We start from the raw sequence: 27,983 nt of genomic DNA, 5'->3' as shown, positions 1-27,983 counted from the left end.
AGCGTTGTGATGATGTGATTGGCTACAGGTTCTGGCCACACCCACTCCAAAACTCCGGTCAAGCAGGAATTGTAAGTTGAATTTGGTGGCTCAGTACTAAGTCTCTTAAACATTGTTGTATTATTATTTCCACTGTGGTTCACTCCTTCTGGTAAATTCCTTCTTAGATGGACAAAACCTTGTGCACTGCGCTCTCTCTGCACAAGTAACATCTACCCCACCTGCAGTGCACATGGTTTTGTCCATCTAAGAAGGAATTTGCCAGAAGGAGTGAACCAGAATAAGGCCTCAGGTGCTAACACCTATCATTTTCAGCACATTAATATCATAAAGATGGAGCCATCCTCATCTAGCCCTTTTAATAGGATTAAGCGAGCCAGAGCTGTCAGACTTAATCCAATGTTAATCCCCTACTGTATTGTTCTACGCATTTTACTGCAGCTGGGAACAATAGGCCTTGGTGAGCCATGCCTCACCATGGCTATCCAGAGATGGCTAGATGAGGGAGGCTCCATCTCTACAACGATTATTTTTGCAGTTTGCAGAGTACCTGGCATCGCTACCTCATGCTCCCGGTTTGTTCCCTCTTTGATACAGAGAGCGATTTATACAAATGTGCCCATACTGCTGCATCTACCGTAGCCTGAAAAGGGCACATAAAATAGGCAGCCCGCAATCCAATCCGTAGCTTGTGATGCATTGCCTGATTGGGATATTTTGCAATGCAGCATATAGTATAAGGGGCTTTGCTAGAACGATATGTGGTATCCTGTCAGCTGAGATAAGTTGCCACATATTCCACTTGCGCTGAAGCTAAAGGAACGTACAGTAAGTTATGTGTGTCCTTGAGCGCAGGCCAGTGACGGCAGTGATCACTCGGAGGGCTCATTTCGCTGCACTGGAATTTATGAGAACGTTATATTATTCTTACTCATCACAAGCGCTGAGCAGCGCCAAGCTGCGGCCCGCGGCAGAGGGGAATATTTTGGGAGAAGGGTGGGACCCATTCTTACAATGGCAATAAAATAGGGACGGAGGGTGTGAGATGATATCCATAAAATAAAAAAAAAGTGAGGCGGCAGAGGAGTCTGGATGGGACCGAGTCTCTCCTTCCCATCCCCTCCCTCTCCGCGCCTTTTATATGTCCGCCAGCTTTTTCTTGTTGCTTTCTGTTCATCTCTCATTGTTTTATGAGCAAGCTGTTCCATTCTTCCGCGGCCGTTGTGTGTCGGACACATTCAGCGTCCCCCTTACTCATCCCTGCAAAAAATCAGTCTAATCCTCAGATCTCTTTCATGTCTATTGTGAGATCTAATAAGGTTGGAACTGCAATATGCAAGTTGAATGTACAGTAGGACTCTACATATCCGGCTGCATAACGACTAGTAGCTCTGGGTGTATGGCTGAGTGGATGGGGTGGGGTGCGGGGGGGGGGGGGGTACTGCTTTTTTTGTGAATAACTTCTGTTTTAATTAAAATACATATATTTATTTTTATTTATTAAAATGTCGGACAGTTATAGTACAGTTCGTCTGGCGGATTAATACACAGCAGCTTGTTGGTTATTGACCTTTGCACGAATGTCGTATCATGTTTTGTTTGACGCTGTGTTCTACCCACGGTCACAGACCGATAGTCCCATACGGCAGCATAGAACGGCAACGAGACACATTAGTCTCACAGGTCGGCAGCAAGACGAATCTGCACCAGCAGAAGCTCCAGCCGCCTTAGTTTCAGTTGATCACCTAAGACCAGATCCCCGCTGTAGAGTCAGGTGTCTAAAATGTCAAAGGACAAATCCCAGCTCAAACATTGACCTAACCTAGAACTGGGATTCGGTCGACTGGCAATAGGTTAACATAGTGTAGGTCGACATTTACAAAAGGTTGACACAAGCAAAAGCTCGGCGAGTTAATGGTCGACAAGGAAAAGGTCGACACAAGTTTTAAGTGGTTTTTTTTTTTCATTAAAAAAACGACTTGTTCTTACTTTACATGTCAAGCCGGAAATAGAGATATGGTGTGTATACACGGGGCAATTTACCCTTGGATTTTGACTATGTAGTCAAAATAGACATCGAATGGATATCGAACATATTTTTAAACTTTCCATCCCGATTCAATGCCGATGTGCGCTCTCCCGTTCATCTGAATTCGAAAAGCCAAATAGACAGGGCAGCAATGACTTTATAGTGCAGACTGAATGTAGATAGCATGAATTGTGCTATGTAAATAGCACAATGTAAATAGCACGAGTAAGCAAAGATTGCATAATAATCGAATCTTATGGTGTGTACACTCGGTGAGATTCCCTTGCAATCCAACTTACTATACAATCTTTGCTATCTCTGTACTATGTACATACAATTCATACAATCTACATTAGATTTGCACTATATAGTCATTGCTGCCCTGTCTGTCTGGGTTTCAATTTGTGCTTTCCGAGGAGCGAGCATCGGGATCGCAAGGTAAAAGCCTGTGCGATCTGCAGTCAAAATCTGATGCTGGATTGTACCGTGTGTACACAGCAAAGGAATCTCGCCGTGTGTACACATTATAGTATTTTATATAATATATTCAGTGCCTCCAGAGCCATACGAGTTAAACACTTATTTTAAATGATTTCTTTTTAGCGTATTCGATGCATAACCGGGGACATTGCTGCTAACCGGGGACATTACTGCTACTTTTAGTCCAACTCCCCTCACCCGGAACTCAATCGCTGACTGTGTCCGGGGCACTTTCCCCTCTTTCCCATTTATCTGCATGCAAATGGATTTCATTCAGAATAACTCCTAGCACTTTTTGGGCCGGTAGCCTAACTAACAGGGGACAATACCGTAATTCAGATAATGCCTTACATTCCTAATGCTCTAAGGGGCATTGTTTCCCCGCCCGTGTTTGAGCGTTCTCTCTGCTTGTGTTTACATTGCAGACACTGGCCTGGGTGACTCTGTGTGTTCCAGTCCTAGCATCTCTAGTACCACTAGCCCCAAACTGGATCCACCGCCATCTCCGCATGCCAATCGAAAGAAACACCGGCGGAAGAAGAGTACGAGCAACTTCAAGGCCGACGGACTCTCCAGCACGGCTGAAGGTCAGACACTCCCTCTTCTTCTGCTCTACTTCATTGTTTGTACACAATATACTTCTTCTCCTTCATGGAACTTTGCTGATTGGTACAGAATAGAGGGGCCTCCTGGAATTCAGTGATTGAGATCACAGTTACTGCTAATTGATGTTCTGCAAAGCTGCTCTGCATGTAATACTACTGTGCTGGTACTCCCTTATCCCAGTATAGGCACTGGTGCATACTACCACCTTGTATAATCCCTGACTAGAAGAGTTGACTCTGTATTTCTTTACTTTGTATCTGTGACTTCTTCTGCCCTTTTTAGCCCAAACTGTATATTTCTGTATATTTGTATTGCTCCAAGATACCAGTTGACTTCCACAGACAATGGGCGGTATTCAATGAGGCTGATTCGCCAGGTTTTTATGGCGATTTTGTGCTGTAAGGCGAATTTTTGACTAAAACGGTGAATCACCCTATTCAATGACCAGATGGCGAATACGTTTCAAGGTTTTTTTCGCCATGATTCACCGAGTAGCAATCGCTATCTTTTTATGGTGAAATGAAATGTGAACTTTTAAAATAAAGTGTTTTGTTTTTTACATTTGGTGTAAAAAAATCAGGAATTTTATTCTGAGGAGGGGCATGCTATTTGTATTCATGTGCTGTAAGCACATGAATATATATTTAATTAATATATATATATATATATATATATATAAAATATATATATAATTTTTTACACAGACCAGCCAGCAGGGGGCCGGAGCCGAGCCGCTCATTAGATATTCATATATTCACTTCACCCGATCATTACATATGCATGATCGGGTGTAGTGAATATATACCCGGTCCCCTGCTGGCAACCCCGGGGGGCAGCCTGTGCTGCCTGGCACCCGGGGAGCCCACCTCCCCCCCACAAACGTTCTGGGGCAGGCTTCCATCTCCCTGCCTGCCGCCGTCCTCAGGCTCCCTGCGGCATCCGCCGCAGGAGTTAAAATTCGCCAGTCAGGGGCAGGGAGCCCCTGACTCATTGAATACTGGAGCCGACGAGGCTCCGGAACGTGGCGAATGTGCAGCGAATCCTAAACTGGATTCGCTGCACATCGCCAAAATGCTCATTGAATACTGCCCAATATATTGGCATGTTCTGCAGTCCTCTCTCTGTGCATGTTCCCAACCACGGTGTTGCCCAAGTTTATGTTGACTTCTCTGACAATAATTTCTCCTAGAGGCCTTTTGGGTCTGATTATATTTTGAGGTTTTATACTGTGCATGTCTCATTACCTGCTTTTTTGCATCACATTTTATAGCCCTCACTTTGAATTGGAAGTATGTGACCAGTGTACCATAAGGCTATGCCAAACCGGCATCTCCTACACCAGAGGTTCCCAAACGCGGTCCTCAAGGCACCCCAACGGTCCAGGTTTTAGTTATATCCATGGCTCAGCACAGATGGTTAAATCAGACCAACCGAGTTACTAATTAAGTTACCTGTGGCCAAGCATGGATATACTTAATACCTGGACCGTTGGGGAGCCTTGAGGACCGCGTTTGGGAACCTCTGTCCTACACTATTTGGCAAGGGTTTCCATTCAGTATCCCAGTGTTCCGAATGCCGGAATCCCTGCAGACATTTGTGAGGATGCCAATGGCAGAATACGCAGGGATCGCTTGTGTTAGGCGGGGGGGTTAGGTTTAGCCACTAAGGGGGACTTAGATTTAGGCTGCGGGGAGAGAAGGTTAGGCTGCAGGCTGGGTGGGATAGGTGTAGGCGGTAGGATACGGGGATTAGGGTTAGGCTGCTAGGAGGGTAGGGTTAGGCTGTGGTGAGGGTTGGTGGGGGGCTGGGGGAAGGTAAGAATGCTTATCTTGCCCGTGCCGGGATTCCCTCCACCGGTCTTCCATATTTACCTTAATACCTTTTTAGCTGAATGTAGCCTGAGGTAGCAACTGTTTTATTATCACTGTTTATTTGTAGATATGACAAACCTGTAGTTGCAAAAAGGAGGTGCGGACGTAAGACAAAGGTTAGAGAGGGATATGTCCTGAGAGCTTACATTCTAGTGAGACAGAATATTGCTATGAGAGTTAGTGGAGTGTGTGGGCAATGAGATTGTATGTTGTGTAGGAAATTTCTGGTCCGGTAGGGTAAGTGGTTTCCATGAGTGTGAGGTAGAACACGAGAAGTCTTGGAGGCAGTAGTGCTCAGAGAGGGGGAGAAGAAGCATGAAGAGGGCAGTGGAGCTGGTTGAGGGCTTCGAAGCTGGGTTTCAACTGTGTTTTCTTGGAACAGGAGAACCAATACAAGAATTGTCAGAGTGGCGCAGTGGATGTGGTATGAGATGGCCTTCAGGGTGGATAGTAGCATGGGAAGTCCAGCCTGTAGGAGGTTGAGTTATTCAAGATAATGGATTAGAGTAATGTCCTCCATGAGAACGGGGGCATATCAGGACCTGTTTGATTGTTCAATGGACTGAATATTGTGGAGTGACATCCAGGCTTGGGGGATAGATAGATATTGGCCACCATGAGGCAGATGGGTAGTTGGAAAGATTATGATCTCCACTTTGAACCTATTGGACCCAAGTTTACGTCGACGTTTGCTTCCTTTATTTACTAGCACAAAACAGCAATTACATGAAAAATCACATGATGTCAAGATTATTACCCTAAACCGGATGTGAAATCATAAACAGATGATAAGCTACTACAGAACCTCTTTGCTACTTTAATCACCCCTATTAAACTTTAGGTATCCTTAAGCTATCCAGGTGTACATGGCTGGGTGACATTTGTGCTGGGACAAAAGGATAGTGGTCAGAGGTGGAGAAACAGATTTGTCTCTCATCGGTGTAGAGGTGGTAGCGGGTGGGCAAAGGAACGAAGAGCAGCAATTTAAAGACAGCAAGAGGTGTAGTGATGAAGAGGCGCTGAAGGAATATTAATAAAAATAAGAAAATAATCTAAAAATAAAAAAGGGGGTGAACCAGGGAGAACACTGGTTGTTCACAATCAAAGTGGTTCATTTATTAAAGCTTCTAAAACTGAAAAGAGATGATATTGCCCATAGTAACCAATCAGATTCTGCCTTTCATTTTCTAGGATATAATCGAGAAATGATAGACTGAATTTGACTGGTTGCTCTTTTCAGTTTTAAAAGCGTTCGAAAATTTACCCCTATGGGGGGGGGGTATTCAATCTTGGGTGCTATTTCCGCCATTTCCGACAGCATCATAGGCAGATTCTGACAAAACAGATCGACTTTAAAATAAGTCAGATCTATTTTGTCGGAAACGGCCACGTATAGTCGAATTCACAGCCGTTTCACGACAATCCGCAGCTTTTTTCACCGACGCACCTACTTTCCGACACTCGGCAGCCGGAACATTGTAGAGTTTTTGTGGAGCGAAAACGGCCTGGGATCCCGGATTAAATAGCCCCCATAAGGGTGTTAAAAAACAATTAAACAAATGACGGTGGTGGAGGAGGGTAAGTAGGGACCCTTCGATAAAGCCTTTAGTACATTTTTCACGTAAAAAAAGGGCAATCTCTGTGGTCTATAGAGGGCAGAAGCCCAATTGCAAAGAGTTAAGATGAGAAGAAATAGAAATTGGGCAGGTGTACATAAGCCATTTAAGAGGGTTGATAGCTGGAATGAGAGGTAGGGGCGAGAGCGATGTCCAGTTATACCACGCACCTGGGTGGCCACATTAGATAACGCAATCATTTCACGAACAACATTCTACCTCGCCACCGGTCCTTAATCTGGATTGACGGTCTTTCTTTGTTTATTAAAAAATTATTAGGTTTATCATTTAAAATAGAACATAACAGATAGCATGCCGTGATATCGAATAATCGTTATATATTCAGTAGGCAGAATGTTATGTTCTTGGTCTCTAAACATGTGTATACGTAAAGAACGTTCGGGGGATCCCAGTTCGTAAAGAGCATCACTAGCTTGCGTGAGCGGTGTAGGCTAGGGAAATCGCCCATGGCCACTTCCTGGCGGCTGGATCATCGAGCGATGTGTGTATGGGCGATCTGTGCTAACCAGTGTGCTTAGGTTAGAACACTGGCGATCTGACTCGATCTTGACTTTCATGTAGTCAAAATCTAGTCAGGCGATGGTGAAGCGCTGGGCTGCGCATCGAGGTCACTTGCAGGCATACACACATAGCGATCCATGCTTCATTTCTAAGCGATGCGTTAATACATCTAGTGAGTGTTCGGAACCCAACAATCGGGTAACTGCCACCCCTGCCCTGCGAAATCCCGCCTTAGGAAGGGGTTTGCTAGGCTGTGAACAGATGTTGGTACACATCCATTAACATGCGTTGGATCAGAGAAGACTTTACTTGCCATCAAATGATTTTTCCTCTTGTCACTGGGGCCCACAGCCACCATGTAGCCCAGGACTCGGTGGCTGCAAGCAAAGCAGCCGTTTCCAGACGGGCGCCGCCGTGATGCTCCCACCCCTAGCAGTCAAAAACACGCCTGCGTTTGACCGGGCACTCCCAGCGTTTCCTTGCGCACACCTACCGTTTTTTGGGGCACGCTCATGAAACGCTGGGGATCCACCCCAACGCCCCCACCCCCTGTCAGTCAGGTTGTGAGCACCTTGCAAGAAAAATTTGCCGAAGGCGCTCGTCACCTGACCTAGCACATGCACATTGCGGACAATACACATGCGCAGTAGAAGAAAAACAGCGAACAGGTCTTCATCGAGCTACCTTGTCCATTCCCAATAGATGCACATAGACCTACATATAGGTTGTCCCTTAAATATTTCCTGGCATCCTGTGATGGGGACGGTGCATCTGCAGAGGCTCCAGCGCTTCATTGATCACAGTTCCTCAGTAAACGTAAAGCCCTCTAATTAACCCTTTGAAATGTGATCCTCCTCAAACCTCTGTGCCCATAGGATGTGCAGAGTCCCATGTCCTATCGCTTGTGCACCTGGACATCCCTGTGTGGTCACCGTGCACCTGTACATGATCACACACCTTTCAATGCAATCACGGAGTATGGAGATCACTGGAATACCAGGGCGACGCTCATTGATTTCTGCGTTCTGAGGTGCCACAGTGAACTGCTCCATAACGGAGCTTGTAATTACATTTTACAGAATACAGAGCCCGTAATTCAAGAATGTCAACTTCATTTTTAAAGGGCCAAACTGGTTTATATTTTAACACAAGTGGCATAAACAAGATGAGTGAACCAACGACCTCATCATCCATATAAAAGCCGGAATGTTCTTTATAATCTGCACTTGTTCAGCAATGTTTAACATAGTTGCACTCCCCTAGTGTATCTCTATACTACACAAAGGTGTCTTACATCTATTGTGCGCCAGCCAGCATGTCTATCCGTATTATACACAGAGCACAGAGTCCCGATCTATTATGCACAGGACTTTGTGTGTCTTCATTTAAGATCAATCGGGGTGCATTTGTATTATACTGAGAATGTTATGTGTTTCTGTCTTGTATAAAGAACAGTATGAGCATCTTTAAGGTGTGAATTACCTTTCTTACTCATAGTTAGTCTCTTGTCTATATGTTTTGCTATCTTTTGTGTCATTACGGTGCTTATTTTGAGTTTTTAACTTTATGAATAGGTTCAAAATAATGACAGCTGTGCCTATTTAATATCCTCCTACATACTGTATGTGTATTCATGAGTTTGTACTTAGAGGATAATGTCGCCCATATTTTTGGTATTCCTTGTTACCTCCATCTTGTCCTAATCTTTTTGTACTTCGGTCGCCCGTCCATCATCCTAGTTCTCAACTTCTTCACCACATTCTACATATTTCTTGTACTCCCCATACCGTAATCTTCTTTCTCACTATACCGTGCTTTCCTTGTACCTCCGCCCCCATAACTTGCTTCCCTTGCCATGCCGCTTCATCCTATTCCTTGTCTCCTCCTCTCCCTATGGCCTTCCTCTCACTGTCCCTAGCACTTAACATCTGTGTACCCACCATCCCTAATTCAACACCCATCCAAATTCCAGTACTCCTTGTCTTTAAGTTTATATTCCCATCCTCATCTTCCTCCTCACCCTTATTTCTTTATCTTCCTTATTACTTTACACCCTTATTTTTCTTCCTTATACCTCCGCCCCATTATCCCTCATCTTCCTTGTAACCCCCCACCATCCCTCGTTTTCCTTGTACCTCCGCCACTTCTCTACCATCTTTCGTCTTCCCTGTCCTCCGCCACCCATCTTTCATATTCATGTATCTCAGCACTCATATTTTGTATCTCTTGTACCTATCTTTCATAATTAGACTTCCTTGTGATTCCAACCTTCACCCTATTGCTCAACTTATTTGTTCCTACACTTCCCAATCCTCACATTCCTTGTACCTCCAAAACCACCTTCCCTTGTTTACCCATCAAAGGATCCTCCACCCCAACCCTTTCTCCCTTGTAGGCGCCCCCCCCCCCCCCCTCATTGCTCGTCATCTTATAATCAATAATATCTTTGTCCCCATCTCTTGACTTCATTTAACTTGATCTCTTATGCTGTGTACACACGGTGAGATTTGACATTAGATTTTGACTATGTAGTCAAAATCGCATGCAGATCGTAAGCAGATCGCACAGGTTTTTTACCTTGCGATCCAGATGCGCGCTCCCATGACAGCACAAATCGAGACCCAGATAAACAGGGCAGCAATGACTATATAGTGCAAATCTAATGCAGATTGTATGAATTGTATGTTAAAAGTACAGTGATAGCAAAGATTGCATATCACTCGAATCTTAAGTCGAATAGCAAGGGAATCTCACCGTGTGTACACACCATAAAATTCCTAGTTCTTTTTATCAGATATTTTCACCTTCATATTAACCTTCTCTCCATTCCTCATTTTCCTTGTACCTCTGCCCCTTCTCTTGCCTTTTGCTGTACCTAACCCCATCTCTTGGCTTATTTGTATCCACCATCCATCTTGAATTACTGATACTGGTCTTCTCATCCTTTGACTTCTTTGTGCTCCATCAATTGTCTTCCGTCTAATTCTGACATTCATCTTCCTTGTTCCTCTATCCCTCTTCGTTGTACTTCCACCTCCATTCCTCGTCTTCCTTGTATCTCCACCTCCATCCCTTGTCGTCCTTGTATCTCCACCTCCATCCCTTGTCTTCCTTGTACCTCCACACATACATCTGTAGTCTGCGTGCCAGTCCCTTATTCCTAGTATTCTTTGTACCTCTTCCCCATCCTTTGACTTCCTTAAACTTCAGCTCCCATATACCTCATCTTCCTTATACCACACCACAGCCTAAGGATTTGTCCATCGATTTCCTTATGCGCATGTTCCCAACCTTCAACTTCTTTCCTTCCATATCTCCACCCCCTCAATCACTTGTTTTCCTTTCACCTCTGCTTTCCCATACTTTGTCTTCCTCCATCTCTACTCTTCCCTAAACCTGCCCACGTATCTAATATTCCTTGCACCTCTGCCCCGTACCTTGACTTCCTGTACTTCCACCTTCATCCCTTAAATTCTTTGGACCTTCCCAAATCCATTCACTTCCTTGTATCGATTTGCCATTGTTTGACTTCCATATGCTTCCTTTCCATACCTCGTCATGTTGTACCACCACCTCTTCTCTCGTTTTCCGTCTACGTCTCCACAATGCCTACATAGCGCTAACCAGGCATATTATTCAGGTTTTCTCAACCTTTAGTGCGCAAATTCCCAAACCACCATTTTGTTTGATTGTTTTCTGCAACCATGTTATAAGCAGTGAGTAGCGCACATACGTGTTTTACACAACAACCAGCGTATTGTGTGTTCCTGATTTGCTCTAGCAGCATTGCTCGCCTTTACCCTGCGTGTGACAGCTTGTGTTCTAGCGCAGTACACAAGCGGCACATGTTCTAACGCAGTACGTACAAATACATATTGTATGAATGTGTGTACAGACGTGTGTATGTACCTGTGTTTACAAGTTATTCAGGAGATAAGATCTGATCTGTGGGTCTGCGGAATTCCGAGGTTGTGAGGTTTTAAGGCTTGTTTAGTGTGCGCATAGCACTGGTAGGTTGCTTATTACAATCCTCCTGCCAACCCCAAGGCCCCGCTGTCTCTCTGTCCTTCTCTCCTTTCTGTTTCCCCATTTATTTTCTTTTTCTCCTTCCCTTCTGCTCTCTGGATGCAGCTAAACGCAAAGCATGGAAACTAAACCGTGTTGGCAGCCTGCGAAATGTTTACAGCAGCAACGCCAACACAGAAGGTAACACGTGCCCCACACTGAGGACCCCCTCTGTCCCTGCTCTCTCTGCATGTGCTCCCCCCCCTACTTTATTTGCATGTCTCCCCCATTCCCCATTGATTGCACTGCTTCTCCTGTTTTGTGTTCTATGTCCTTCCGCTTCTCTCATCCCATTTCCAGGACATCCGTGCGGGTGTGGGTGTGTGTTACGGATTGGCCATATTTAGCTAGCGGCAGATTCTTCGCACTTGTTTTGTTTTTCATCTGCCGATTAATGCATAACGCCTGCGTCAGTCTTCCATTGCAATAACCAAAGAGCATACATTATGAGTACTTGGACAGTTCATACAGTATAGTAGCCTTAAATGGGTGGATCAAACCTACATACTGCTATTTTTTCCCTATTGTGAGTTAGTGTGCATCCTTTATATAGACAATTACAGCCTAGTGCATGTTTTATATAGTTATTCATGCATTTTACTGTGTTGACATGAAAAGAGAGACTACATAGGAGCGTATATACATATGTATATATGTATATATTGTCATGAAAAATACATTGTAGTGTAGGGTATTATTTATATTATTTTTTTTTATTTTGTTGACTTGAAATGTTCTAGCTTAGCAGTACATTCAAAACTGATTTGAGTCCTAATGATCCCCATCCGAAGACACTCCCACCCCCAAATTGTTGTTCCTGTCCATTAAAGTATATTATGGCTACAGAGACTGACAGTCCTCTGTAGCAGAGTTTCTTATATGTCGGAACCCTGGAGTCAGGGTTAATGTTTTGTGATGACATCTAATATACAGGTTACCATGCCCTGCAGTAATGATGATCAGTCTATCGGCCTTATTCTAGTTCACTCTTAGAGGCAAATTCCTTCTTAGCTGGACAAAACCATGTGCACTGCAGGTGGGGCAGATGTAACATGTGCAGAGAGAATTAGATTTGGGTGGGGTTTTCTTCAAAGCGAGATCTATATTGAAGTGTGAAAATAAACCAGCCAGTATTTACCCTGCACAGAAACAAAATAACTCACCCAAATCTAATTCTATCTGCACCTGTTACATCTGCCCCACCTGCAGTGCACATGGTTTTGTCCAGCTAAGAAGGAATTTGCCTCTAAAAGTGAACTAGAATAAGGCCCTATATTAGGATACCTTTAACCCCGGAGCATGCCATGAATGAACGGGTTTGTGACCATGTGCAGTGAGAGCAGTAATCACTACATGTCACCTATTGTACATTACAGCAGTCTGACACGCTTTAACCCTTTGTGACCTCTTGTACATTTAAAAGGACAATACTATAACATTGATTGCGTAGACTGTATTGTGGTGACGTTCATAAAGGGTTAATAATCACTGACAGGTCCGAGGTTTAATCATTGGAAAGGAACATGCCGAACTATTGTTTTACCATTATAGATGTATGTGGAAGTAGCCATTGGGTACAATGAAAGGATTGGCCTTGTAAGGTTGCATGTATTCTATTATATGTACCTCTTATTTGTGGTTATGGTATATTAGATCTACAATATGTCTAGGTCAACGGTCAAAATGTCGACAGCTATAGACATGGACAAAGAGGTCAGCACAATCCAATGGTCGACATGAGTTTTGTGTCTATGTCGACATAGGTCGACGTGGAGACTGTGTAAGTGTACCGCCTTCCCTCGCATGGCTCGCTGTATTCGCCATGCTTCAGGTTCGGTACACTATTACAGTCTGTATGTCCACGTGAATGGTCAACTCTGGACAAGTTTTTTTTTTTGGGGGGGGGGGATCAGGAAAAACTTACATTGGCCTTTTTTTGTGTCTACTTTTTTTGATTGTGCCAACCTTCTGATTTTGTTGACCTTTTGATTGTGTCGGATTGTGTCGATTTGTCCATGATGACATTTTGACTGTTGACTAATAGTTGTCGACCTAGATAGGGTAGATGTAACCCTTTAACGTTGCTATTAGAGATCCTCAAAATATCCGCTAAAAAAAGCCAGCCCCGCGCACAGCGACTGTTCTGTTTTTGGGAGCAATATTTACCTACACGTAAAATAACTGACTTGGCCGTATTGGTAATTATTTATACTAAAAGAACAGTCGTCGTAAGCGGCACTGGCTTTTTTTTTAGCAGATATTTTGCAGATCGCACACAGCAATGTTGGCACTGAAAGGGTTAATGGCTGGATACCCTTATACCCCTTTCTCTTCACAGCTAATTACCGGGTACAAGCCGGTTTCTTGCCGGTTTGACCCGGTAAATAGTGCGATGTGAAAGGGGTTACCGGTTACAGCTAATTGGTAGCAACACGCCAATACGAACCGGGTAAAAAGCAGAGTTCTTACAGGTTCATTGCTGTGCAGTGCGAACGGGTTAAACTGTTCGACCCGTTTCCCGTACCCCCCGATGGTGCGCCGACGCTCCGCCGCGCCCCCACATGACGTCAGTGAACCGTCAATATTGACGGTTCGCTGCTACGATCTGAAAGCGGTATTATTTGTCTGTAGTGCTAGGGAAGGTTGTAGTATATAGGGTGCCAGATGACCGTACACATTACACACACATGCAGTAACTGTCCCTGTATGGGATACTTGCTTTATATATGTGTATTGTCCTATTGGTCCATTTTGTGTATTAGATTCCGTGGGGGTTCAGGCAAGCGTGTGCTTGCGTATGTAAAAACATACATGTCATAAAGAAACATTACATAAATAAAGCATATACAATTGTCCGTGTATGTGTGTGTATATATATATATATATATATATATATATATATAATGTGTGTCTGTTTAATGCATTCGTATAAGGTGTAATGATCTGTAGCCAGAAACAATTGTGTTCTGTGACATTTAAGTAACAGCTTTTTAATTTGTTTTTTGTTTTCCCCCCTCTCCGCTCTCCCGCGTCTTTCTCTCGTTCCCGAGCCTTAAACCCCCCTCCGCCTTTCCACCGCTGCTCTGATGGCGGACGCCATTTGCATGCGCAGGCTGCCGTTTTGTTAAAGGTCAGAGAGGTCAGGGGTCACAAATTGACTTGCTGGATGGGGACACGTCACTCCGGCTTTTGTTTAATAAAAGATTGGATTTTTATTTATGTAAGATTTCCAGCTCTGCCTCCCAGTGGCTTTAACCCTCTCCCTGCCAGCGTGCGCATTCCTTATATCAGCCTCCAGCTGTTTATTGTCTGGGAGAGATGTTCCTGACATTCACACCCTTGTGTCATCGTGTCACTTGGCGCGCACTAATGTAACCCGAGAGATCCTTCTTTTAATTAGTCTGTAAACCCCTCGTGCCTTCTGCTGGAGCCGCAAAATGAGCTTCATGCCGAACCTGCAACATCTATTACACAGATTCCTATGGGGAAGTGCACAGAGATGATAAAGGGGTTACGGGGCTATGGGTGGAAGTAACATTAGGGCTCCTCCGTATATACAAAGTGCCCAAACTGCGCAACATTGCTGGTAATGATAATAAAGGGTATTAATCGTGTTTTACTGCTCCCTTTTGGTAGAAATCAGGCATGTGCCGGTATAGGATATGTTACTGGGGATGATATGGATATTGCTTTCAAGATTAAGGGGTTACCCCCCCCCCCCCCCCCCATTCCCCAATCATTTTTACAACAATGACTAAAATATAGGAACCTAATTACGAATTGCCTCCCCCCCCCCCTGACATTGCTTAGAGCGTTCCCTTCCTCAAAAAGTTTTTCTCCGCACAGAGACCACAATTAATAACCTTATTTTTTTTTTTAACTTGTTTAGTTTCCCGGCGGCAGCATGGCCGCGCGCTACTTCCGGGTTGCGCTCGCCACACTTTCTAAAAGAAAGTCACTATCCACATTGGCATGGAGTTGATTTTAGATAGTGTAGGGAGCCACCGAGCCCGCAGCGTGGGCGAGCCCCGCAAGGGGTAACAGACCCGGAAGTAGCACGCGGCAATGCTGCCGCCCTGAAACTAAACATGTACCTTTTTTTTATATTAAACACATTGGGGCCTATTCAGATCTGTCAAACCCCTTGTGTGAAGGTCTTCGGGGCGCACACACTTACACGGGGGCGTTCGCACTGTGAGGGGAGGGAAGGGGGCGAGCTGGGGGCTGGAGCAGGGGAGCGCCCAGCGGTTTATAGGTGCCCCCATTAAAAGGCTGGGTTTTCCCCTGAGAATGCAGGCGGGGCCTGCTTGGGGCTGATGGGGGCATCTGAAACGTAAGTATGGATTTACTTTTCAGAGCGAAGGCTGTAGAACTCCTTTCCCTCCTTCCGGCCGCATGCCAGGGGATGTGTTCCTATACACATCCACTCGCGTTCTACCGATGGGATTCGCGCACCGGGCGAGGGGGGGTGGACTTTCGGACAGACAGCGGGCAGCGTTTACCTGTTCGCTAGGTTGCTATCACACGCACCCTAGCGAACACGTCTGAATCAGACCCTTTGTTTTTGGATTGTTCTGGATAATGGGTTCCCAGGTTGGGGTTGTATCTCTAACCTATTTACCCGTGTGCCTTAATATTCGGCCAAGGTTTGTGCAAACGACTCGGGTTCCTGCGTCCCTCTTCCATCGCTGCTTGCTGAAGCGGAACCTGGCGAAACCGTGTTGCTCCACCCTGGGGAAGCCGTTAACCCTTAGCTTGCTGAGCAAGGTTAGGCACACATTTCTTGAGGGCTTTCCGTATATTTGCAATATGTATGTAACCAAGGTCTCTGAATTCTATTACCATGTAGATTTACATCCTGGTTACTGATCTCATTCAGTGTGCTGGGGGGGGGGGATGCTTTTCTTCTTACACATAGACATGTCCCCCATGTATCCCCCGGGTTACCCTCCGCTCATGCAGTTGTCAGCTCTGCGTCAAGCACCTGTTCCGCAAACCTCCGCACGTGCTCAGATTGAGGCCTTTATTTCGCCCTTTCATCTCACCCTGCCCGGCTGATGCTTTATGAATTACCCCCGGTTTGTTTTTCCATTTCCTTCCTACTTATTTAGTGTGCTGTGCGGCTCATGTTGTTTCCCATTGTATCTGTGTGCCTATCTGTTGCCATGTGTGGCTGTTGTTGGGTGTATACTGATTGAATGCTCCCCATGTAAGCAGTGTGCTATGAATGTACATGTATCACAGCTGCTGCCCAGTTACACTATTATATGCTAGCAGAACTGCATGCGTCCTGTATGTTCATTCGATAGTGTGCTGGTGTTGTACATTAGCGACACCTTTCATAGGCTGAGATGAACAGAAGGAGGCTGGTGATGGTGAGGGGAGGAGTGCTCCGTATAATAGCACCCTGCAGCTGTCCAGCGCCATTCTTACTTCCTGCCTGGGGTGTCTCTCTGACTAAGGTGTTTCTAGCACACCACACTCTGGTCTGTATCTCAGTGCTGAGATACAGACCAGAGTGTGATCGGAGCACCAGGGCAGAGAGATCTTACACGCGATCACCTGACAAACCTCCCCAAGCGCAATTTGGGCTCATCCCAGAATACAGCGGCGGCGGACAGGCTAATCTAGTGAGATCCGCAATTTAACGTGGCTCAAACTGATATTTAATCCCAAATTGTGCACTTGGTGTTTCACTCTCCTGCCTTCTTTTCAGAGCACGGCCTTCGGGATTCAGCCTCTGACGCTAAGATACAATACAATGGGTCTTCTGTTATTAGCGACGTTCCCCTAGTATATGTAGTGTTTGCTATGGCTAGACATTGCATTGTACGTGCAGCACGTGGCTGATCTGCTGTGTCAGTGGCTGGCTATAATGTCCATCAGTACAGGCAGGAAATCCACCGCGCTTAGGAGAGAACAAACCTCCTGAAATCACATTTTTGAATGTCTAATAAACTCCAGAAACCCATCGATATCTGTGAATGGTGATCAGTGGTAGTGCAGGCTATACCCTGCAATGTATTTTGTTTTTGGCTTATATCACAGGACCCCTAAGGCGACCACCTACAGCCATGGCTGCCGTCAGTGTGCACTGTACAGCCTGATCTTCCTATGCGCAGTGCATCTGAAAGCTAAAAGCCTTAATGTTTGCATTCGTGTTGCTACAAACTGCTAGTGTCACCTTGTGTTAAGCATCCATTTGTTGTTGTGCTGATCACCTGCATCGTTCAGTTAGTTAAATACAAAAAAAATGATTCAAAACAAGCAAATCACTGAAATATTGTGTAGTAAATATTTTCATTCATATCCAAATCAGTCATTGGTTAATTGGATATCATTTGGGGGAAGGATTAGACCATCGTAGTATGAAAGAAGGGCTATGGCAGATCATACAGCCACAGAAGTCCTAGTAGGGCATTGGGAGAAACGCGTTGGGTAGTGATTATGCCCCGTTGTCTGATTGAAGCATCTTCCCCCATCCTTGCTATGTTTCAGAACAAGAGGAGAACTTTGAGTTCATTATTGTGTCTCTGACTGGCCAGAGTTGGCACTTTGAAGCCACCAGTTACGAGGAGAGGGATGCCTGGGTTCAGGCCATAGAGAGCCAAATCCTCGCCAGTCTACAGTCTTGTGAAAGCAGCAAGAACAAGGTAATGAATTACTATGGTAATGTACAGATTCACAATTTCCAAACTTTTATTTTTGCTACAATTATGTAGTGTTCATTCTAGCACCCGCCATCTTTGAAAACCCATGCAGTTACTCTTCCCTGCCTGGGGTGTCACTGTCTGCTGTGGTGTTTCTAGCACAGGTCTGGTTTGCATATCAGTGCTGATATACAGACCACACTGTGCTAGAAGCACTACAGCAGACAGGGACACCCCAGGCAGGGAAGAGGAACTGCATGGGTTTTCAAAGATGGCGGGTGCTACAATGAATGCTATTATGTACATAGTATGTAGACAACTGTACAAATGGGGAATGTCTAATTGTAAATGATCTATGGCAAAGGAACATTCGCATTATTTTGGAGTAAAACCCGAGGATCTGTCTCATTAACAGTGACTTTTCTTTTTTATATTATATCTTTCAGTAAGTTGTTCTTATAGCAGGCATGGCCGAACTATGGCCCTCCAGCTGTTGTGAAACTACAAGTCCCATCATGCCTTGCCATAGTTTTGCTATTAGGGAATGCTAAAACTATGGCAAGGCATGCTGGGATGTATAGTTTTACAACAGCTGGAGGGCCACAGTTTGGCCATGCCTGCCTTATAGCTAGGGACGGGAATCGATTGCGGAGATATCGGTTTTAACGATTTTCCGTATTCACTATATGTTTTTTTTCATTGATAGTGACATTACGATTGGTTCCTTCTATCGATTTTATTCTCCCGTGTTGTATAATATTATTTTTATTAGTGGTTATATATAATTTTCCACACACGTCCCTAATGCCATACACTGCAAATATATAAAACAGGATAAACCGAGTAAAGGTAAAATATATATATTAACAATTGGGAGCAGAAAAGCGACACATAATAATTAGGAATAGTACAAAAGGGAGGGATTCAATTTCGGGTGAATCATTGCACCCGGCCATATCTGCGGGGCCGGGGATCTTACGCAAATGTGTTCACTACCCCATAGTGTAGCGAGCACTTGTGTTTCAATTGGGCATTTGGACGGCTGGAGAGAAGAGGTGATGTTGCCGGTTTCTAAACACTGCAGCAACGGCTAGTCGCACCCTTTGGGGGAACTCCGTGGGGAATGTGGGAATAAGACATATAATAAATAATTGTGACCCAAACCAGCTGGCTGAGGAAGTGGACATGGGAGAGGGTACAAACAGTGCGAGGCAAGGTCTTACCGGCCAAGCCCAGACTACCCCCTTCCATGCAACCAAGGACTTGGCTGCTACTAACTAGACTGCTGATCTTACAGCAGGCATGGCACCTTCAGCAGGGAACGGTCACATCTGCAGAGGAGGTGAGACTATCGGTTCTGGGTAGTATTGGGGGAAGCTTGTCAGGCGTGGGCAAGCCACGTGCAGCCACTACATCTAAAGATGCAGTTGCAGTGACACAGGCGGCCATATTTAGACTGTATCTGGTCTCTGTTGGTTGACCCCTAAGAATGTTCGACATACCCTAGGTTGACAGTGACACACTTGCTCATACACTGTGGGATTATTTCTTAATTGCAGCTGTTACCTTTGATGTACCTGTTAGTCTTATCTTACTCCTGTCTGACCCAACATCCTCCGTCTCTCTCCCTCTCTCTCAGTCCCGTCTCACCAGCCAAAATGAGGCTTTAGCTCTACAGTCGATTCGCAACCTGCCAGGAAACTCCCATTGTGTGGACTGTGATGCACAGAGTAAGTATATATCTCCAGAGACCCCAAGATGAGCCCTCTTCTCCCCTACACACAGTGAGACGTTGGGTAGCCTCCTCTGATTGCTCCAGCCGCAGGAATTATTGTCATCCGAGATATTCACTACTATTGTCACTATTGTTTCACCACAGGTGGCATTGTTCAATGGAGGTTTAACAATAGTGCATTATTTTACCTTTCGCAGTGATGGCGATTGCCTCTCATACTATAGGAGGAAGCCATCTTAGTAGACTTATTTCATCTGACCCCAATCACTACATGGCACCCAATGAGCCAATTTAAATGCTTTGGCTGCAGCCCATACAAGCCGTCTAGGGCTGGGCAAATGGCAAGGAGTGGCTTCCTACCTGATACCAGCTCTCTGCCTATTGCAACGAATAGGGAAAAGGTCTTAGGCGCTAGGGAACGTGGTGTGTGAGATGTAATCCAGCTGCCACCACTGGAAGGGATGCTAGCCTCCAAGAATTGAAAATAAAAAAAAGGAACGTGGGGCGCTCAGAAATACACTATACCAATGGACGTGTTCAAAAAAAAATACACAATGTATTACTATGCATGTACAAAACAATACGTAAAATGTAATTCATTACAAACAAATACATACACCGTGGAACATGAAATAATACCAATAAATCACCTCCCAGAGGTGTCTATAAGAGATCATATAAAATGTACTCAACATGTGGACATCCTCTAGTTCGAATTCCAATACTGTTCCCTAATAGGATAATAGGCAAGTCCAGATGTAGAAGGACTGCCCAGCGCAGCAATGTACACGCGTGCTGTTACAAATACAAACAGACGGGAGGAAAAAGAAGACTCTCTTTGTGGGGCACGCTTTACATGTACAGATTGCCCCACAAAAAGAGTCTTCTTTTCCTCCCGTCTGTTTGTATTTGCATTTGGACTCAGGGGAGCACCACCAACCTGAAATCTTTGTCCCAAACTGGGAATTATACTAGTTGGTACAAGGCTACCCAGGCCGAACCCTACCACAAGATGGAGACTTCTCTTGACCCTCTTCACCCGGGGTGGGCATAATCAAAAAAAGAAAAACATTTCCCCACTATTACAAATAGTCAAGGTGATGGATAGATGTTACCTCCAAAGTGGAACAAATGTGAATACAACTAAAGGGGGCCGGGAGGGCTCCGGCTGTCACTTGAAGCCGCTCACTTGAAGCACCTGGTGAATGCGGCTGAGATCAGCTGCTTGGTCTTGTCTGCTAGCTGGGCTGGCTGGGAGGCTTCCAGCTGTGTGTCCTGTGTGGAGGATTTCCCTTTGGATAAGCGTTTCGCTGTACACACAGGGTGGCTTTCTCAAATCAGGGATACCCAGAGCGGAGGACGGTGCTAGCGGTATCCACCCGACTGGACACAGAAAGCTGCGTGTTGGCCCTCCACTGCCAATTCTCCCTACAGGACCGCTTTCACCTCTGACATTCCCGGCACCTCAGGTGTATTTAAATTTGTTCCACTTTGGAGATAACATCTATCCATCACTTTGACTATTTGTAACCGCACCCGTGTGCATTGCTGCACTGGGCAGTCCCAGAACACTTCCCAAAGGGACTGTCTGTAGTGTCTGTGACTGACAGCTAGGACTTCCAATAGGAAGTCACTGACAGTCAACGTGTAGCCAGTGTGGTCATGAACTGCATCTGGCTCACTAACGCTAAGCGGGAAGACTAACTTAAACTTGGGGGGATTGTTTTCTTTTTGTCAGCCCATAGATAAAAGCCACCCCTGTGGAACAGAAACAAATCCTGCCCCTCACTACGTAACCGAAGGATGATAAATACACACCGCTTATTTCGTTTAATATTTTTTGCAAACTTTCTCAGTTACTTTTGGCCTACGGCTGCCATAAGCATTTCCATAATAGCAAAACTGTGGTAAGGCATGCTGGGACTTGTAGTGTATCATTTCTCTATTGCATCATAGAAAATGACAGAATCTGGTTGGTCGTTATGGTCAACATCTCAATTAATTTTTACAAGCTTGAGTAAATTGACCTGAATGGGTCTGGAATGGATCTTGCTAGGGAGCCACAGACTTGCCATTAGTAAGAAAGTCCTTTTCTAATTACTGATCCCTGTCTGCCGCTAACTCCGGGGCTATGGCAGAGACATTACCATTCAGGTTAGTAGACCTCTTGCTTAATACATAAAGGGAATACCTAGAACTGACGGCTTCTTTGTTCATAAATGACAGTTCGTTAAACGAAAGACATTATTTTACCGTGTTGGAATAAATTGCAGCCACTTTTATTGGGAGTCTGTGGCGTTTATCCCAAAAAATTGTAGTTTGTCCAAACCACCATAATGGACCTAAAGCTTGACCTGTAGGAGTGTTTGCAAGACCTGGTGGGGGTTACACAGTCATATTCTGAAATAAGGGCCTTATTCAAACATGCCCGCAAACCCGTCACATTTAGCGGCAGTCTGCTTGTGGTTCCAAGTTGTAATGCACAGGTACCTAGATGGTCACGGCGGTTACAGATTTGCCACTAGCGGTTTAGTTGTGGGTTGTTCAACTGCTCTGCGACCTACATCCTTGTTGGCAGCCGCTGGTGTGCGTCCAAATGCTAATGAGGGCAGCGGCAGCATTATCATGTTTTCTGCATTTGCCTATATCTCAGAATCAGCCCTCTCGCTTAGCTATACGGGGGGGTTTATACCGGCATTTTTCAACCACTGTGCCGTGGCGCGCTAGAGAGCTTGCGCTGTTCTCAAGTGTGCCGCCAGAGCAAGAGATGTGCACACCAGTTTACAGCCACCACCACCAGTTCAACTGTTATTCACTGGTCTCTTCTTTTCAGGTCTGGGCCAATGTATTGTATTTTTGTTACATGTGGGAACCAGTGTGATTGTTTTTCCATATGAGGGCCAATGTTTTTTTTCCCTGTGGGAGCCAATGGTTGTTTTGTTTTTTTCCTGTGGGGGGCCAATATGTTTTTCCCTGTGGGGATCGGATGGTTTACCTTCACAAATCTTGTTTAGAGTGCAGCAAGTTGAAAATCACTGTTTTATACATTCAAGCAGACAGTGATTCATTCCCCTCGCCCCAGGTTCAGTGGACGCTAACACAGCTGCCCATGTCCCTATTCTCCTCTCACCCCCTACTTACAAGAGGGAGAAACACCCTTTGTTATTGCAGCAGCGTGTGTGCCAACTCTTACCTCCCTCCCTCTCTGACCCACAGACCCAGACTGGGCCAGCCTGAACCTCGGAGCTCTGATGTGTATAGAGTGTTCTGGGATTCATCGTAACCTGGGGACCCATCTATCCCGCGTCCGTTCCTTGGTCCTCGACGACTGGCCGCCCGAGCTCATAAAAGTCATGTCAGCCATTGGGAACGAGCTGGCGAACGGCGTGTGGGAAGGGAGCAGTCAAGGGCATGTGAAGCCATGTTCAGAAAGCCCCAGGTCAGTGTCACTGCTAATGTATTAAGAGAGAAATGTGACCGAATGATGCTACAGAACTTTCCTGATGGTGTCAAAATTTGTGCTGTCTCTTATTGTTGGGTAACGACGTGATTGTTGTCTTCACTTAACAAAGCATCAGTTCATGTGTCTTCAGTGTAGGCTGCTGTGCCCCCGAGCAGGGAACGTAGATGGTAATCCGGATGCTTACGGTGACCTATGGTGCTTGCAGCATGTGTCCAAGACTAAAGGGGCAGCTCGCATTTGGAGAACCTCCTCCTGGTAACCTCTACTCAATCATTTGCCCCCTAACAATGGAAAATGGGCAAAACCTGTTGATCGGGCCAATTGGTTATATCAGTTTGAATATCCAGTTTTTGTCCATTTTCCAGAGTTAGGGAACAAATGATGGTACTTGTTTCCTAGCACGGCGCCCACGATTTTCATCTTATGCCATCGTATCCATCAGACCCGATTTTTAATTGTACAGGCACCCTGATGGGTGATTACTATGTTAAATGCACCCCCATTGTTAACGCCACCCCCACTATCAACGCCAACCCGAAGCGTGGTGAGCGCAGCGGTACGCGTCCTCCGACCTTTTCATACCCCCACTATCCACGTCGGCGTGGAGTGGATTCTATATAGTGTGGCGAGCCCGAAGCATGGGAGCGCAGCGAGCCACCGAGCCCCTCAAGGGGATGCAGATTACTTCACATGTATTCCGCTGCGCTCGCCACACTTCGTGCTCGGTGGCTCGCGCTCGCCACACTATATAGAATCAACTCCACGCCGACGTGGATAGTGGGGGTATGAAAAGGTCAGAGGACGCGTACCGCCGCCGCTCGCTGCGTTCGCCACACTTCGGGTTGATAGTGGGGGTGGTGTTAACAATGGGGGTGCATTTAACATAGTAATCACCCATCAGGGTGCCTGTACAATTAAAAATCAGGTCTGATCGCATCGCATGCCATTGTAATGGAATGCGATGCGACATTAAAATTGTACAGTGCGGGTCTTACTACCCGAAAATCGGGTCCCATCGCATACCTTAATTAGTGGTATGCGATGGCATACGATGGGCGCCGTGCTAGGAAACAAGTACCCAAATGGTGATTTTCATTCCGATCACCCAAATCCAGCAGATAATCTGCCAGATAATAGTATAGTGTATGCCCACTTTACACACTTGGGGGGGGGGGGGGGGGGGGTCAGGGGCTATAGAGCATGACCTCCTTTATCTGCTGCTTCGTCTGTACATGCACAGGCAATGTAGCGGGTCATTATCGGCCCGCATGAGTGCGCATTGCCTGTCGGGCAAAGCATACACACTGGTCGATATAATGAACAATATCGCTCAGGAGCCCAAAAAACACCTAGTGCGTACGAGGCTTTGGGGCGCTATCCAATTATCAGCAATATTTTCTCGTGGCTAATGATTTCGCCCGGTTCTATTCAATCAGCCCAAAAAAACCACTTATCAGGGATTTTGATTCACCTGCCTCGGGCAGGCAAAACAAACTCCCCGAGAGCAGCCCCCATTTTCCGAGACGTTTTCAATTTTACTGTGTTTCCACGACAGAATGATATTTTTTTTCCGGCGCCATAATAGAGTTGCCTAAAAATAATAATATTGGTAAAAAAAAATCACGAAAAAGTTCTGATTTTTCTCTCCCGTTAATTTTTTGCCACTAATTGTATACCCCCTTAGTGTCCTTGTGAAGATGGATGTGGGGAACAACATTTAGTAAAATCACATATCTTCCCAGCTGGGGGATGATCTGTAAATCCAAACAGGTCTCCGTAACACATTGAGGTTTCTGTTACAAGGAGTTCTACCGCCTTCACCTCTACGTGCTGCATGTACTTCTGAGAGGCGCACAGTGGTTATCACCCGCATAGGATGTGCGTCCTCCTTCCATGTACCATCAGTAGTTACCAGGTCATTTGTCCCTGGGTGGACAGTAGCATCCACCTCCCACTTCTTTCATGATTTCCTCAGACGCTCCTTATCCCTCTGGGAAAGGAACCTTACAGCAGAACTATTTAGCCAGGCATGATCTCCTCAGCTATTACAGGCATAGTCATCTCCATAGTACAAAAAGCTGAGGTGATCATATTGTAGTGTTCCTGCATCTTTCAGAACCCGTGTAGTTCCCCTCTTCTGCCTGGTGGTGGCGCTGCCTGCTGCAGTGCGCTAAACCCGAGAGCCACACCCCAGGCAGAAAAGAGGTTGTGAAAGTTTAAAGGTGCTAGAATTAACACTTATAGGGTGATGAGTATCTAATATAGGGTGATATGTATAGCCACACATCGCAGCAGCTCCTCACCCAGAATCCAATCTCCCCCAAGATGTGGCTTACTCTACCACCGCTATTGTGTGTATGGGCCTAGAGCGAATGACGTAACATCAACAGCCCACTTTTATTATATTCAGTGCCTTGAACTCCAATTGTCCAGCAGGGGTCGTACTAGTCCTGCATCTCAGCTACATCATGGCCCTTATTCTGGTTGACTGGCAAGGCTGCGAATTCGCAGCCTTCCGAGTCCCCCAGACGCCGCTAGCTGGTATGACCGACCCCCCACACACACACACACACACATTTGCACGGCAGGTTTGCCTGCACGACTAACATAAACATCCATTTGCAGCCTATGGTGGAACACCCACATCATTCAATTCATTCATTCGCCAGTGCAACTACTGCATCTCCGCTACACCATGCACACAGTAGGGGCACTGGGAGGGGAGGGATGTAAGTGCCAGTGACTCACCACCAGAAGCCTGATCTCATTACTGATGCACCTAGTTCTCCACCTGTCCAGCAGAGGGCGTTAGAGCAAGTACTGCATCTCCGCTACACCATGCACACAGTAGGGGCACTGGGAGGGATGTAAGTGCCAGTGATTAACCACCAGAAGCCTGATCTCATTACTGGTGCACCTAGTTCTCCACCTGTCCAGCAGAGGGCGCCAGTGCAAGTACTGCATCTCCGTTACACCATGCACACAGTAGGAGCACTGGGAGAGGAGGGATGTAAGTGCCAGTGATTCGCCACCAGAAGCCTGATCTCATTACTGCTGCACCTAGTTCTCCATCAGTACAGCAGAGGGCACCAGTGCAAGTACTGCATCTCCTCTACACCATGCACACAGTAGGGGCACTGGGAGAGGAGGAAGTGCCAGTGACTCACCACCAGAAGCCTGATCTCATTACTGCTGCACCTAGTTCTCCACCTGTCCAGCAGAGGGCGTTAGAGCAAGTACTGCATCTCCGCTACACCATGCACACAGTAGGGGCACTGGGAGGGATGTAAGTGCCAGTGATTAACCACCAGAAGCCTGATCTCATTACTGCTGCACCTAGTTCTCCACCTGTCCAGCAGAGGGCGTTAGAGCAAGTACTGCATCTCCGCTACACCATGCACACAGTAGGGGCACTGGGAGGGATGTAAGTGCCAGTGACTCACCACCAGAAGCCTGATCTCATTACTGATGCACCTAGTTCTCCATCTGTCCAGCAGAGGTCATCTAGTCCTGCATCTACCCCTGCATACATCCATCTACAGCAGACCACTCTCCAATCTCTTTCCCATCATCTACCATGAATATACCCGTGTGTAGGTATATGGGCCGCTATCCCCATATGTTCACTGTGTGAAGTTTAGACTCCACTCACAATGACAAGACAGTGGAGAATGCCTGTATCCTGTGCTCAGCGTCTCCCGGCCAAGAGCCTACACGCCTTGGGTATAAAACATACATTGTGCATGGTAATTACACACACTTATAAAATGCATGAGTGCTGATTAAAAGTGTCGCCAAGCCCTTAAAAGAGACCCAATTCCCCAGCTTCCATCCGGCTGCTCCTGCTTGTATCCCCCTTACTCCAGCCATGAAGCCCAGGCAGCGATCAGGGAGGACAGGAGCCTCTGTGGGCTCTGTAACTGCATTTACATCTCAGATAAGTTTAGTAATGGTTACTTATGCACCCGAGCGCTCCAGCCAATTACAGAGTGTTTACTGCAGTCATGGAAACGTCCATTATCCCGATCTCCGCTTGTTGTCCTTGTAAGATTCGCAGAAAATAAGTAGGTTCTAATAGAAGGCCAGAATAGTAAGATTATATAATAAGTGCAGGTAGCAAAAATGTTACCCCTGCAGCACATAGTGATGACGAGAGCCTTGTAATTAACCAACTTGGAGAGAGATAAAGTGGGTGGAGATAAAGTACCAGCGAATCAGCTCCCAACTGTCATTTTTCCCAAGCACAGGGGCAATTGTATTAACCCTGCAGCACATAGTGATGACGAGAGCCTTGTAATTAACCAACTTGGAGAGAGATAAAGTGGAAGGTGATAAGGCGCCAGCCAATCAACTCTTAACTGTCATTTTTCAAAAATAGCACATCGGCTGGTGCGTTCTCCCCTGCCAATCAGATGGTGGAAATGGCAGTTAGGGGCTGATTGGCTGGTGTGTTCTCACCTTCCACTTTATCTCCACCAGGTTTAATACACCTGCCCCACAGCCTGTGACATGGCAGTTAGGAGCTGATATTTTATCGCTTTCTACTTTATCTCTCTCCGCTCAGTAAATAGATCCCTGACACCTTAGTAAATAGATCCCTGCGGTCAGTTTATACTTAATAACCTAGGTTCTGCGGTTCCTGTCATTCTGAGTGATATGTTGTTGCATGTATACGGTCTATGTTTGTATAGTTGTGCTGTTTTTATACTGTCACATAAATGTTTCGCTATGTCGGCATATTGTAAGAATACGCAGTGACAGCGGCATCTCCTCGCCCAGCGATGCTGACACAAGGCTCATATAACTCATGATTTTGGAGAGGAGAGCAGGAGGGTGTATGTGACAGGACAATACTCTGCTACACTGACCCATAGACCCATCTGCTACCCACATGTCACTTCCCCCATTAACAAGCAATTGAATTAATTAAATGCTACTCAGAGCTC

The 27,983-nt window shown here is 45.8% G+C and overlaps 1 protein-coding gene across 9 annotated transcripts in view; it reads left to right on the top strand.

Moving 5' to 3' along the window:
* Positions 1–27,983, top strand: part of AGAP1 (ArfGAP with GTPase domain, ankyrin repeat and PH domain 1) — a 346,471-nt gene that overhangs the window by 303,392 nt on the left and 15,096 nt on the right. For 5 of the 9 annotated variants that reach the window (XM_083154566.1, XM_083154565.1, XM_083154567.1 and 2 more), the window contains 5 exons: positions 2,935–3,096; positions 11,256–11,330; positions 17,688–17,842; positions 19,479–19,569; positions 22,791–23,013. In XM_083154566.1, coding sequence (XP_083010692.1) covers positions 2,935–3,096; positions 11,256–11,330; positions 17,688–17,842; positions 19,479–19,569; positions 22,791–23,013 — 706 coding nt within the window. The remainder of the gene's footprint in view (positions 1–2,934; positions 3,097–11,255; positions 11,331–17,687; positions 17,843–19,478; positions 19,570–22,790; positions 23,014–27,983) is intronic. The other 4 variants (XM_083154568.1, XM_083154563.1, XM_083154562.1 and 1 more) reach the window with 2 other exon arrangements.

The sequence above is a fragment of the Crinia signifera genome, chromosome 7 (assembly GCF_055691185.1).
Source record: "Crinia signifera chromosome 7, ASM5569118v1, whole genome shotgun sequence".
NCBI lineage: Eukaryota > Metazoa > Chordata > Amphibia > Anura > Myobatrachidae > Crinia > Crinia signifera.
This window is presented reverse-complemented; position numbering and strand designations above follow the sequence as displayed.